Genomic DNA, 14,058 nt, shown 5'->3' with positions numbered 1-14,058 from the left:
TAATCAAGAAGACGAATTGTTATTCTAACAGTAACTCATATACACAGCATCATATGATTAATAAAGTACATGTCTCACACAACCACCATGATGCTATGCAGTATATCAGGGTTCTACATTTTACACAGATAATGGGACTTAGAGAAGTTGATTAACTCAACAGAAGTAGAAGAAGCAGGACTTGAAACACAATAATCATCATCATTATAAATCCAGGCCAATTTCAAATATACTATGTTGCCTTCAGTAAATAGACCAGAGCAACTAGAAAGTTTTTCCCTCCAGTATAGAAAAATTATGGAATGTTGTGCTAAAAACTAAAAGACCTTGAGATTTTATTTTCTTCCTAACTGAAAACAACACTACTTTACAAACCCTTTGCTCCAAATGAGGCAAATGGCATCCTATTGTGACACATCCTTAACTGGCTAGGTTGTCTAAAGTTTACATTTTTAAGCATCAATATTTTAAATAATCAGTCTTTCTGAGTGTTACAATCTTCACCACAAATTCCTTTTTAGCTTTATTATATACAGCTTCCCCTTCTCCTATTCAACAACAGAACCAAATCAGCCTTCTTGCCCTGTCTCACACACTGACAGGAGCATCCCCATCTCAGTGCCTTGGCAAAGGCTGTTGCACACAATGCCTCTTCACCTTTGCCACTTAATATCTCAAATTCTTTTCAAAGCTCACCTCAAATATCATTTATAGATGAGACATTTCCTGGTATTTCCAGCTGCTAGGGTCTCTACCTCCAACATATTTTAAACACCTATTTATGTGATAATGTCCAAAACTAAAGAACATAAACCCTCTTAAGATCATGTCTTTGTAACCCCTAGCTAGGATGGTTCTTTTGGCCCATGCTTGCTGAATGATTGATTCTGTATTTATTAGAAAAAGAAAATAAAAAAGGTTTTGGGAATTTCCCAAACATGCAACTTATATGCAATTTTATGTCAGGCAAAACAAACTTAAAAAAGAGAGCTCCTGGGCAGCTAGATGGCGCAGTAGATAGAGTACTGATTGAATATAAATCAATGCATGCTATATTCACTTCATTTTTGTTTTGCTTTTTTCTCTTATGGTTTTTTCTGATTTTTCTCTCCCCACATGGTTCATAAAGCAATGTATATTAGAAATCAATCAATCAATTAATTTTAAAAGGAGAGCAACAAATATCAATGACTTCTTGCTTCTCTTTTCAGAGAAACATTTTTATAAGTTTTTGGTACAGATCTGTGATTTCACTGGTATATTGAAATTTTCTTCATCAATATGAATCAGTAGCTCATCTGCCTATAGAACTTTCAAAAGGAAAACCTGGGTTACATGTGTTACATTTAATAAAAGCTTGTTAAATTAATTGAGTGACAAAATGATAGAGGAATCCACAGATATTCTTAGTTACCTTTCTTCCTTTCTTATTTGAGTAATCTAATTTTCTTTCCTCTTCATTTTGATCAAATTAGCCAAAATTTTATCAATTTTGGTTGTCTTTTCAAATCACCTGGTTTTTTTTTTTGCTCACTAATTCAATTGTTTTTTCATTTTCCATATAATATATTTCTGCTCTAATTTTCAAATTTTTCTCTCACACTAATTTTGAGCTTATTTGTTGATTTTCTAGATTTATAAAATATTTATCCTAAATCCTCTTTTTTCACTTTATTAACATATCTTTGTAGAGATATAAATGTTTTTCTTATAGATTGCTTTAGTTGCATACACAAAACTCTAGAATGTTTTCTCATCATTATTCTATTTTGCACAGCTATTATTTCCATTTTTTTTCTCTGACCCATTTATGATTCAGGAAGTTATTACAAGATCTCAGTTTAGGTCTGTATCTTCTGTTTGTCGTTTACTGTATTAATTCATATTTTTATTACATTATGGTTTGTAAAATGAACGTTTACAGTTCTGCTTTTTTTTTTTTTTTGCATTTATTCATCACTTTTTGGACCACATATTAATTCTCATAAGGCACACTAGAAGCCCTATACAGAGGAAAGTTAGGTATTACTAGACAATAATTTGAGCTTTCAAATTATTAAGCTTATTTGAGCTTTCATATTATAATCAAATTTGAGTATGACCATATCATAAAAAAACTGACTTAGAAATGAAGTTACTGAATCATTCATAACACAAATGAATGAGACACAAATCATTAAATTTATAAAAATTAAAACATATGGATGGCATAATGCTAAGAACTAGCTATTACTATTATTCTAATTACTATTATATACTAAGATTCATATAGGATTTTCTTTTCAAATGCAATAATCCTACATTAATAATCCTTTAAAAATCGTGGCAGTAATGATAACAGAGTATTGAGCTTTAAAAATGCTTAACATACTTTATATCACGGAAGCCTCCATATCCTATGCTACAGCTAGTACAGATAGTTTATTATTCTTATAAATGGAGAAAACAGATGCTATATGAAATTCAGTGACTTGCCCAGAATCATTAAGTTATTAAATGTCCAGAGAAAGATTTGAGTCTAACCATTTTGACTCTTAAGACTAGCAGTCTATCCATTCAACTACCTTACTCTGATATGATATGCTCTGTAGCTCATGGACAGAACTGCAAATGCAGAAGAAAACATTTGGCAAAGGTGGGGAAGCAAGGTCATACTTAAAGGACACAAGCCAGATCAAGATGAACTACAGGTACATTTTGGAAATAAATCTATTATCTGTTAAGTACTCTGTATTCCTCTAAGATGATTTTCCATTAAAAAATGAGAAAATATTCAATAAGTCGCAAAATCTTTATACACCCATGCCATTAACTGAGATATTATCAATATATGTGGGAAAGCAAAAAAGGCACATTCTTTTTTCTAAGAGTGTTTCTAAGAGGTGCTAAATATGTGAGACATTTCTAAGATTTCTCATGGAGAGGTTTCCTACCTGAGTGGGAGCAGCAGCTCCCTCAATGAAAGATGGGGTTACATTGCCAGCTACTATCCAGCTCACCAAGGAAGAGAGCAGGCTCCGGTCACAGTGATAACCTAAAGCATTCTGCTCAGTCAAGAAAACAAAAAAGAAAAGTTGAGAAGACAAAAAAAAAAAAAAAAAAAAAAAAAAAAAAAAAACTTTTAACATCTTCAACCACAATCTCTCCTTAATATGATAATAAAGCTCTAAAGTACCATGAAAAAATACATGTCCTGGGATTTAAAAGTATCAAGGAGTGCCCCAAGAGAAATGTAATAAATACTTCTTTTCTCATATCATTTTTTAAAATTTGCACTAGGATTTATGGTAAACGAGTATTTGGCTGCAAATATTAAATCAGTGTTTTTCAATCTAATGGATGCATTAGAGCAATTAGTAGTAGAAGGTGAACATGAAGGAATCCTGGGGGATGGGTGGAAACATTTATAGAACAATCTACAAGCCTGAAATGTAATCGATAATCATAGACAACAAATATTATAATTGTTTTTACCTTGTGCTGTTGGTAAAGTAGTTTCTGTACACAATCCTCTTGCATATACTGAAAAGCTGCCTTGCATAAATGATCCATCAAGAAAAGAATGGGCTGTTCTCGGTACCAAAACTGTTGGCTTATGAGGGCCTGGACCCAGAATTCTAAAACAGCAACAGGCCCCACTTCATTGGGATTAGTGCTTACAGAAATGTGAGTCTGTGGGGGAAAGTTCCAATTAATCTGAAATGAAATAACTATCATCCCACTTCTCATTTCCTAGCATTCTTAAAAACATCAATAAAAATATCCCCTATCCTCCATTACTAAGTCTGACACTGTTGGTATACCTCCATAATATATTAATATCTATGGCATCAACCAAGCTATAATGGTGTTAAACTGCATATTAAATGTAGTTAAACGAGAGCTTTGGGGACTAGACCAGAGGAAAAGCATATATTTCAAAAGTGATAATGCCCAATGTCAAAGACTAGATCCATTTCCTGACCTGGATCATGCTGCTGAGAAGCTTCACATTTTCTCCATAGTTCGTTCCTGTCAAGTGCTGAGCTACTTTGTGAGTAACATGTTGGGTCATTCCTTGAGGAATACCACTATCCAAGTGCAAAAATAGTTGGAGGTATGATAAAAACCTATATATCAAATGGAGAAACACAGCAGACATTCAAAGAAGTTTTAGAAATCAAATAAATTTTAATGATTAACAGCTAGTAAATCAGCAGGTAATGGGAAAGAATTAAACCAATTCTTATTCTTAAGAATCTAATCACAATAAAACCACATGAAAAAAAAAAAAAAAAGACAAGGGCAAGAGAGGTGGAAGGAATAAGAACTGGAAACAAAATTCCTTTGGGTTGGTTTGCACAAATCAGAATGTTCAATATCATTCACAATTAAACTTTTAGGGAGTTAAATCAATTTCTTTAAAAGAAAGCCTTCAAATATAATTTCAGAAGGAACTAACAAGGAACAATTTTCAACATAACTTTCCTAAATAGGAGCATCCACAAGTTAATATACATTAAAATATACAGTTTGTGAGCTACGAACGGAAAGAGCTTGCTTGAAAAATAGCTAATCCTTTTTTCCTCATAAAATGAAATCCTACTAAGAAATTTTTAATCTCAAAGGGCAAACTGTCATATTCAAAAAAAAAGATTATCATCCTCAAAATTTTACAAGAAAAACATTTTAGGCAAAAATTCAAAAATAACAACACAAAATGCCTAGTCTTCCTATTTTATGTCCATAACTGTGCTGTGGTGTATTCCTATTTTATGTCCATAACTGTATCTTATCTCTATAACTTACATTCAAGATCCTCCTTTATCTATCCCTAACCTATGATCCAAACTTATTAACTGTTTTTTATCCAGTTAAAACTCTAGTTTGCTCTAGTTAAACTGTTGAATTACTTAGTATCCCTCAAACATATTCTATTCTTTTCTACTTCTGCCTCCATTTTCTCCACTAATCCAGACACTATGCATTTCTCATCAATAGTATAAGCTCACTTGTCCCATGATACCATTCCTAATTCCACCCTCATTCCTATCCCAATTGGTTCTTCTCTCTACTTTGCATTCCTTCTATACTAACGAATCTCACATTAGTATTCTTTTTCTACTTATTATGTTCCTTTGTCATTATTTTATTTTTTTCTTTGTGATTATTTTATAAATATTTCATGTTTCCTACAACACTAGGCTAAAGTCACATCAATTTGCTTCCCTTTTTGTTGTTCAGTAGCTAATTCAACAACACACACCCTCAAAATAAATATACTGAAGATATTTAACATAAATGTAAATCGAAATGTCTTACTGCTACTCTGACAACTTCTTTGCTAAGTGCCACTGGAAGCATCTTCTCTCTAACTGATAAGTGTTGTTCTTTCTAGTGCCAGGTTTTGGGCAATAAGGAGATATTTTTTTAAACCCATCATGAAAAAAATTAAAACCATGCTTGAGCCCTTAGCAGATATGCTGCTTATAAGTTTAAATACTAATTCAAGCAAGCAGCATATTTTGTTTCACACAGGAAAAATAAATGCTAAAATACTCCAATCACAGTTTATTGGAGAAAACAAAACATAATGCCCATACCACAAAGGATTAATCCATACAGCACAGACTATACTTACAATTCATTCTTCAAAAGATAGTACTGGCAAGGGTAAAACATGGGCAAAATCTTATCCAGAACATGAACCACTGTTCGCAGATGCCTAGACTGGACCAGAATTCCCAACAATGGAATACCTTCTGCACAAAATTTCTCGATGCTAACAGGAGAAAAAAAAAAGGCAATATGGTTCTAAGTATAAAATGTTGAGACTCTGACATGCTACTATACTGAACACATTTCATGTTTTCAGGTCTTCAATATATTCCTTTGTTGCTACTAAAAATTTTCAAGCAGCAAATACTAAGCTGTGTAAGATTCAATAACTATCCAAAAAGAGATAGAGGTTATGGTAGGTCTCAATCTATCTAAAACACATTACAAAAATCAGCCATATCTCAGGTTTATCTCAATCCCCTTGATTGGTGACTTAGAAATCACACACTTAGTTCAGCTATAGTGATTTTTTGTATTCCTATTTTTATCAAGAAATCTATAATGTAGCTAAACTGTTACATTCCATTAGAAACTACCATCAGGCAAATAGGTTGCATAATGGAAGTGCTGGATCTGGAGAATGGAAGCCTCACTTTCCTAAGTTAAAATCTGACTTCAGATACTTACTGTCTGACCCTGGGCAAGTCACAGGAGTAACTATTTATCTCAGTTTCCTCATTTTTAAAATGAGATGGAGAAGAAAATGGCAAAACCCTTCAGTATCTTTGCCAAAAAAAATTACAAGTGAGTTCACAAAGATTTGACTGAAAAATGACTACTGAACAACAGCAAAGAAACTACATCTGTGTTCAGAGTACTCTGAACTAAAAAGATAAAACCCCAACTTTAAAACAGATATTAGGCAAATAAAGAAACATTTCAGAAAAGGAATACTCTAAAAAGTCAAGAAAAGAGGACAAGATTAGTGCATAATAGAAGCATTTCCAGAGGCACTCAGCAGACTGTTTTCATCCTATTACTTCCTTTTCCTATAAAATCTACAATAACTGCCAACTATCACAATAAGATACTGCCTGAAACTACTATTACTTGAAGAAATATTCCTTATGATCATGTATTTTATAATTATTTTATATGTGTAAAACTTTGTGAATTTATTCCAATTTACCAAACAGATTTTATTCCAAACTTACCAACTTACTACAAACAACAAATTAGTTTTCTGGTACAACTAATTAAAAATTTATTGAGTACCTACAATATCCAAGGTTCAAAAAGAACATAAGGATGAGAACGACATAACTGCCCTCAAAGATCATGAGTTTAGGTAGTCTGAGCCACTTTTTCACAAGCTGATCACCTGAAATAAATTGTTTAGCTTATCATGTGAGACCTTAGAAACCCTAGAAGACCTTAGAAACACAAGCTCTGGAATCAGGAGGGCCCAAGTTCAAATTTGACCTCAGACACTTGACTCTTAACAGTTGTGTGACCCTGGGCAAGTCACTTAACCATGATTGCCTGGCTGCCCTTCCTCCCCCCAAAAGTGCTTAGTTTAGTTTTAACCTAAGAAACAAACCTATACTGCACTCCTTCAGAGTATAGCAACTTTTTGTATGGCACCTCAGCCTTGAAAAATAAATATTATTAAATATAAGTATTATTCTGTACCTGTGACCCACAGTTGTCATAGATAAGGCTAGATAGCAGCCAATGGGCATGCCAGCTTTCACAGCCTTCAGCAAAGGATGAAATGTAGGGGATTCATTCAAATCCGGCACTGTGCTGGAGAAAGGAACTGTCGGACAGTTCTGCTGCATTCCATAATCATTTTTGTGAAGTTTTAACCTCAAAATCAAGTTCCAAGCCCACTGGTTAAATGAGCTCTCAGGTGTCTCTCCATAACGCACAATACTGGCCAAATAGGAAACCTAAAACAAATTTTAAAAGACATGATCACAACAAATTTAATTAATCTCCCAAGTCTCTTTCAGTTCCCATTAGACACAAATTATATCCACATGGTAGAAAGTGAATAATCCACTCCTGGTACTCAGTCTAAACTTTATTTATGCAAATGAAAAAAATAATGCTTACCTAACCCACCACTTGGGTCATCTGCCTAATCATCCGTAATCCAAATTTAGTGAAATCAAGCAAAAAAAAAGAAACTGTGAAGGGTATATGAAAAGGAGGAAGAGCCATGTTCAGGTACAACTCTCCAAAAGTGAAATGCTTACACAAAAGCTTTTATTCAGAAGAAAATCTCTTGTCTAGTCTCAGAGTTCAATTATTGGACATCAGCTTGTCATGAAATTTGATGACAGTATGATATAACTTAATTTTTCTAGCACTCTCAAAAAGCATGGTTTTATATAATCCATATTTAAACAGTCAGAGGAAAAGTAAATACCTGTTTTATGCTTTCAGAAAATAACCCAGCATATGGCTTCTGAGCAAGGTACCTCTGATAAGCTTCAAGAATCATTAATGCTACTTCAGAATGAACAGTTTGATCCAGATGAAGTGTATCCTTTAAAAAAGAAAAAAAAATTACAATATGCTGGCGGTCTTCCTTTAAGCCTTTTTCTTATATGTAGGTAGCCCTCAAATTCTCTTTTATCCTTTGCTCTCACAACTACAATCACCCTCTAGCTTTTCTCCAATAATTCCAAAAAATATTTACTGAATGCCTATTATATACAAGGCACTATGTAAAGTGCTATAGGAGACACAAAGAATAAATCAGAGGATTTCTGTCCTCTTGTAGCTTATAGGTTAGTCCAACAAATAAAACATAAGCAAACAATTATAAATAAGGTACAACGTGAAGTTACAATAACAGCGGAACAAAGTATGATGTTAGTTTTTCCTACTTCCAATATTCCCATTCCATCATAATACCTCAGAGTCCAACCTCTCAGTTATACTATGTCATCCTCCTATTCAAGAACTTACAATCACTCTCAGTTGCCCACAGGAGCAAAGTTAAACTTTAAGCACTTATTGCCTGGCTTTCAAAGCCTCCAATTATCTATCTTTCCACCTACTCAGTTTTATTTCTTACTATGTCTCAACAAAAACCTTACAATCTAGTCAGAATGGTCTTCTCACTATCCAACTCATGTTATCCTCAATTTTATATCTCTTTTATTGGCTAAAAATAATATTGTCTATATAGCACATTAAGGTTTATAAGACACTTTAAAAATATGGCTTACAAGACACTTTTAAAATATTAACCCATTTGATCTTCACAATCTTGTGAAGTGTTGTTACCCTTATTCTTAAAAATGAGGAAACTGAATCTAAGATATTAAATGATTTGTAAATTTGGAAAGGTCACACAGCTAATGTATCTAAGGCAAGATTTGAGTCCAGTCATTCCTACTCTTAATCCTGAACTCTATCCACTGTCACAAAGCAGTTGCTCTAGAATGCTTTCCGTTTTCTTTTCTTTCTCTATAATATTTAATCATTCTTTAAGATCAATTCATGTCTCACTCTGCCCATTTTCCCTATATCCCCTCCTCCACCCCAACCCTGATCATGTCCCAGGAGGTCTTCTACAACTATACCAGCTCAAGCTGATATCATTCCTGTCTCTGAACTCCTACTGCACTTAAATTACAAAATTTCACTGGATAGCATTTAATTTGTTCTTCTCTACTGTACTCAAATAGATAGATACAAGTTCCACGAAAGCAAGACTCATACCATATATGTCTCTATATTCCTTCTTTCAACATCATGCCACCATTACCAACATTATAATGATAGACACAAAGTAATCATAAATACTTTCTAACTGATTCAACAACCAATAAATGATGAATATAATGGATTAACTTATTTTTTCTAGTTAAAATTATGTAATTTTAAAGAATTATATAATTTTTAGGATCATGTATACTCATTCATCATTTTAAAGATGAGAAAATGAGTCCCAGGGAGGAGGGATGATATGATAAAATTGTTTTTAAATTAAGTTGGTAGCTTTGTGTGTGACAAAGTAGGATAAAGAAAAATATAAAAACTAAGAAGCTATTTTAAGTAGATATATATCATATAGCAAATGTGTCTAAATATAAATAAAGGCATTTTCAGTTTGATATAACATTATTATTGGCATAACTTACCAATTTCACACTGCAAAGAAGAAAGTGAAAATAAAATTCTAAATTTGAAATAGTTTAAAAAATGCACTTAACCTTGGAAAGAAAAGCATTTATATAAAAAAGCCTCATATTTTATTATCACTAAGATCACATTGTTTTAGGAAAAAAATATGCCCTTGAACCCACAGAATTAGTCATTTACATGTTTAAGGCATACCTGTTCACCAAATCCCCAGTTCACTCCTTCCAGAATAACACAGGCCAATTTATTCTTCACGTCAGACAAATTGTAATTCAGTAACCAATCCCGAATAACAGCTATTTCAGAGGTAGATGGTTGCCACAGATACAAAGGCAGCTCTTTAAACAAGTATAGGGATACCTTATTAAAAGGGGATAAAAAAGAATACTTAAAATCAAGAAGATAAATTAAGTATTAATGGAGCAGGGAAGAAAAGGGACATTTTAAAATAAAAGTGAATTAAATTTAAAAAGACTTAAGAAAGATTTATATTGGAGCTCTTCAGTTCTAACTCTAACTTCTAGTTTCTTCAAAAAATAGTTGTTACAGAACATAGTCACTTATGTAGATAATCACTGTTGCTGGGAGGATAAGGATGGTGGAGCTTGAACTCAGGAGCTATAAGCTGCAGTAGGGTTAAAGTCAATTGGATGTTTGGACTAAGTCAATTACTAATATAATAACTTGATTAGGGGATGGAGACAGGGAAGCAAACATGGGCTATATAAGGAAAATCAAAATGTCAAACTGACCCACATCAAAGCTGCCTAGATGACCAGCAGTAAGATCAAGTTTCTAAATGGCCACTATACTTTCAACCAGAGGGAGATGAGTTGGGTTTTTTTTTTTTTTTTTTTTTTTAAATTATAGCTTTTTATTCACAAAGTATATGCATGGGCAATTTTTCCAACATTGACCCCTGCATAATCCCCTGTTGCAAATTTTCCTCTCCTTTTCCCTACCCTCTCCCCTACCCAACAGGCAGCCCAATATATGCCAAATATGCCGAAATACATGCCAGATCCAATATGTATATACATATTCACACAGCCACCCGGTTGCGCAAAAAAAAATCAGATCAAGAAGGAAGAAAAAAAAAAAAAAAACTGAGGGGGAAAAAAAACAAAATGCAAGCAAACAACAACAGAGAGAGTGAGAATGGTATGCTGTGTTCCACACTCTTTTCCCATGGTTCTCTCTCTGGGTGTAGATGTGACTCTCTTCATCACTGAACAATTGGAACTGGTTTAAATCATCTCATTGTTGAAGAGAGCCACGTCCATCAGAACTGATCATCTTGTTTCTGTGTACAATGATCTCCTAGTTCTGCTCATTTCACTCAGTATCAGTATCAGTTCATGTAAGTCTCTCCAGATCTCTCTGAAATCATCCTACTGATCGTTTCTTACAGAACAGTAATATTCCATAACATTCATATAACATACATATATATATATATATATATAATATATATATATATAATATTCAGCCATTCTCCAATTGATGGGCATCCATTCAGTTTCCAGTTTCTAGCCACTACAAAAAGGGCTGCCACAAACATTCTTGCACATACGGGTCCCTTTCCCTGCTTTAAAATCTCTTTGGGATATAAGCCCAGCAGAAACACTGCTGGGTCAAAGGGTATGCACAGTTTGATAATTTTTTGAGCATAGTTCCAAATTGCTCTCCAGAATGGTTGGATCAGTTCACAACTCCACCAACAATGTATCATTGTCCCAGTTTTCCCATATCCCCTCCAACATTCATCATTATCTTTTTCTGTCATCTTAGCCAATCTGACAGGTGTATAGTGATAGTGAGATAAGTTTCTTAAAAATTGTTTTTATTCCTTTGTTTTTTAAGACAACGGAAACAGAAAACAATAAGAAGTATCAACATAAAATTGGAAACATGATTATGATACATAAAAGGCAAAGTTTGTGACCTTGTTTTCAGATCAATTTTCTTTTCCACATAACAAGTAGTAAACTCCTCATTTGAAAAAAATCATACTGATAAATGTAAGGCAATAACTAACTCCCTTCACAAAAAGATTTTAGTACAAATTTCCTTTATATAGACAAGTGTATTGAAAAGAATATGCCAATTTACAGAACTTTCAGAAGCATATCTTTTATTAAAGTTAGGATAAATCAATATTCTTCAAATAACACTCCACTCCAATACCTCATTATCATGTGGGTTCTTAAACATTATATCAGGAGAAAGTAAAGTGGAAAGAAATCTGGTAAAAATTTGCTTTAAACCCATACCTCACTCTATACACAAAAATGAATTCAAATGAGCATATGAGAAATATAAAAGGTCACATCATAAAGATATTAAGAGCAAGTCTCCTATTACAGAGGAACACAAAAGATAAAATGGACAGGTTTGATTAAACAGAACTTTAAAAGATTTTAAATAAACAAAACCAATGCAATTAAAATTAGAAAGACAACAGGTAACCAGGAGGGGAAAATAATCTTTGTAAGCAAGTTTCTTTGTACAGTGTTATTTCTAAGATACGTAAAGAATTGAATGAAATTTCTAAGAACATGAGTCCTTCCCCAATAGATAAAGGAACAAAGGATATGAATGGGATGTTTTCCAAGGAGGAAATCCAAACGATCAGCAAAAAAAATAAAAATAAAAGTGCTACAAATAACAGAAATATAAATTAACAAGTGTGACAAAAATGTTGGAGGGGCTGCAGGGAAATGAGACATTCTAATGCACCATGGACAGAACTATGAACTGGTTCAACCATTTGGGAAAACTACTGGAATTGTCATTAATTGTGAATATCAGTTGATACAACAATACAATAATTAGACTCAGATCCAAAGAGATCAAATATAAAAGAAAAGATTATTTAAATATATTTATAACAGTGCTTTTTGTAAAAATTAAGAAGGGTGGAATAGGTGAGGAATAGCTCAATAAATTATGGAATGTGAATGTACATGAAAATGACAGTTTGAAAGAAATCTGAAAAGACTATATGAAATATAAAAGGGCAATGTCCTTTAAGAACTCCAAGTTGTATGATGATTAGATGTCAATTTTAACGTTGTACTAAACTGAGATAATTTAGTTATGATTGCTAATTCATTGCTAGAATTCAAAAAACGTTAAACAAACCTACAATTTACAAAATGAACATACAAGAAGTCTGCAAGGCTTCTAATCTAGTATAAACATGTAATTAACATAAAATAAGCAGAACTGATATTTTAGTACATGCATACAAAGTTATACTAGAATTGTGGAAAGGCTTTGGACCAAATTAACCTGTATCCAAAACAAGTTAAGAATGAGCAAAATCATTAGTTGTTTTGTTGTCTCTCTTTTCATCCAAGGTTCAATATTGGTTGACTTTTTTTTAACCTGTTTCAATCAGAATTGCTGTTTTCTGGTACAAAACACCTGAGAAATTCAAATAGGCTCATTTAAAATAAATAACTTTGATTTACTAAGGCTTTATATTTGAGGCAGAACTGTTTGGAGGAAAAAAATAGTTCTAAATAAAGAAAAGTAAAGAAAAAGATTCTTTCTTAAGTGGACCAGAAAATATTCAGTCTTTGACAGATATAGTTAATCCCAATTTGTTTTCAAATAATACTCTTACCATCCCAACTTGGTCAATAGTCTCTTTAACGCTACCCAAAAGGACAGAAATGATTGCAGGATGAACAGAAGTAATAGCTCCTAAAAGCTCTCGACCAACTTTTGAAAAGGTCTCTCTGGTAGAAAGGCTAACATAAGATACCTAGAGAGAAAGAAGATAGTTATTTTTAATATTAAGCTCTAAAACAAATGCACTTACAAAATACGAGTGTTTTCAAGAAAAAGAAAGATTACTCTACATCAAGCTCCCATTCACAACTTTATTCTAAAAGATTAGACAAACTGTATCCTCAGAGGGCAAGAATGTCCATCTTCACTCCAAAATAGTGTAAGCAAATTAAGCAAACACATTCTAAATTTACCAACAGGAGAAAAATTGCTGCAGATGGGCTGAATAACATTTAGAATTGAAAAAAGGAAGACAACTTTTATCAATTAAAAACTAATATTTTAATGGAATTGCCATTTGTAAAATGAGACTCCTAGTTACAATATTATCAATATTTCTGGAAACAAATTCTTATGACTGAATTCTGTAAACATTTATTAAATATCTTCATTCTGCAAGTCATTATGCTAAGCACTGTGAGGAATACAAAAAGGACTTTAATATTCCTTTGCTCTCAAGCTTATAATCTAGTAAGAAGTAATACACAACTATTATCCTGGTCTAAATACAGACTGCACAATTTTTGCCTAAAATCTGTCTTGTGAAAACCCTCAGCACAA

At 32.8% G+C, this 14,058-nt stretch overlaps 1 protein-coding gene across 3 annotated transcripts in view; it reads right to left on the bottom strand.

Moving 5' to 3' along the window:
• The window catches only part of EPG5 (ectopic P-granules autophagy protein 5 homolog), a 141,398-nt gene that overhangs the window by 85,566 nt on the left and 41,774 nt on the right, over positions 1–14,058 (bottom strand). For all 3 annotated transcript variants that reach the window (XR_004230864.1, XM_031945999.1, XM_031946000.1), the window contains exons 13-20: positions 13,331–13,471; positions 9,895–10,059; positions 7,973–8,092; positions 7,231–7,490; positions 5,621–5,761; positions 3,965–4,109; positions 3,475–3,672; positions 2,934–3,044 (exon numbers count right to left, since the gene is read on the bottom strand). Coding sequence is in view for 2 of the 3 variants with exons in the window: in XM_031945999.1 (XP_031801859.1) it covers positions 2,934–3,044; positions 3,475–3,672; positions 3,965–4,109; positions 5,621–5,761; positions 7,231–7,490; positions 7,973–8,092; positions 9,895–10,059; positions 13,331–13,471 (1,281 nt within the window). In the remaining variant the exon portion in view is untranslated. The remainder of the gene's footprint in view (positions 1–2,933; positions 3,045–3,474; positions 3,673–3,964; positions 4,110–5,620; positions 5,762–7,230; positions 7,491–7,972; positions 8,093–9,894; positions 10,060–13,330; positions 13,472–14,058) is intronic.

Source organism: Sarcophilus harrisii, chromosome 1, assembly GCF_902635505.1.
Source record: "Sarcophilus harrisii chromosome 1, mSarHar1.11, whole genome shotgun sequence".
In the NCBI taxonomy this organism is placed as follows: Eukaryota; Metazoa; Chordata; class Mammalia; order Dasyuromorphia; family Dasyuridae; genus Sarcophilus; species Sarcophilus harrisii.
This window is presented reverse-complemented; position numbering and strand designations above follow the sequence as displayed.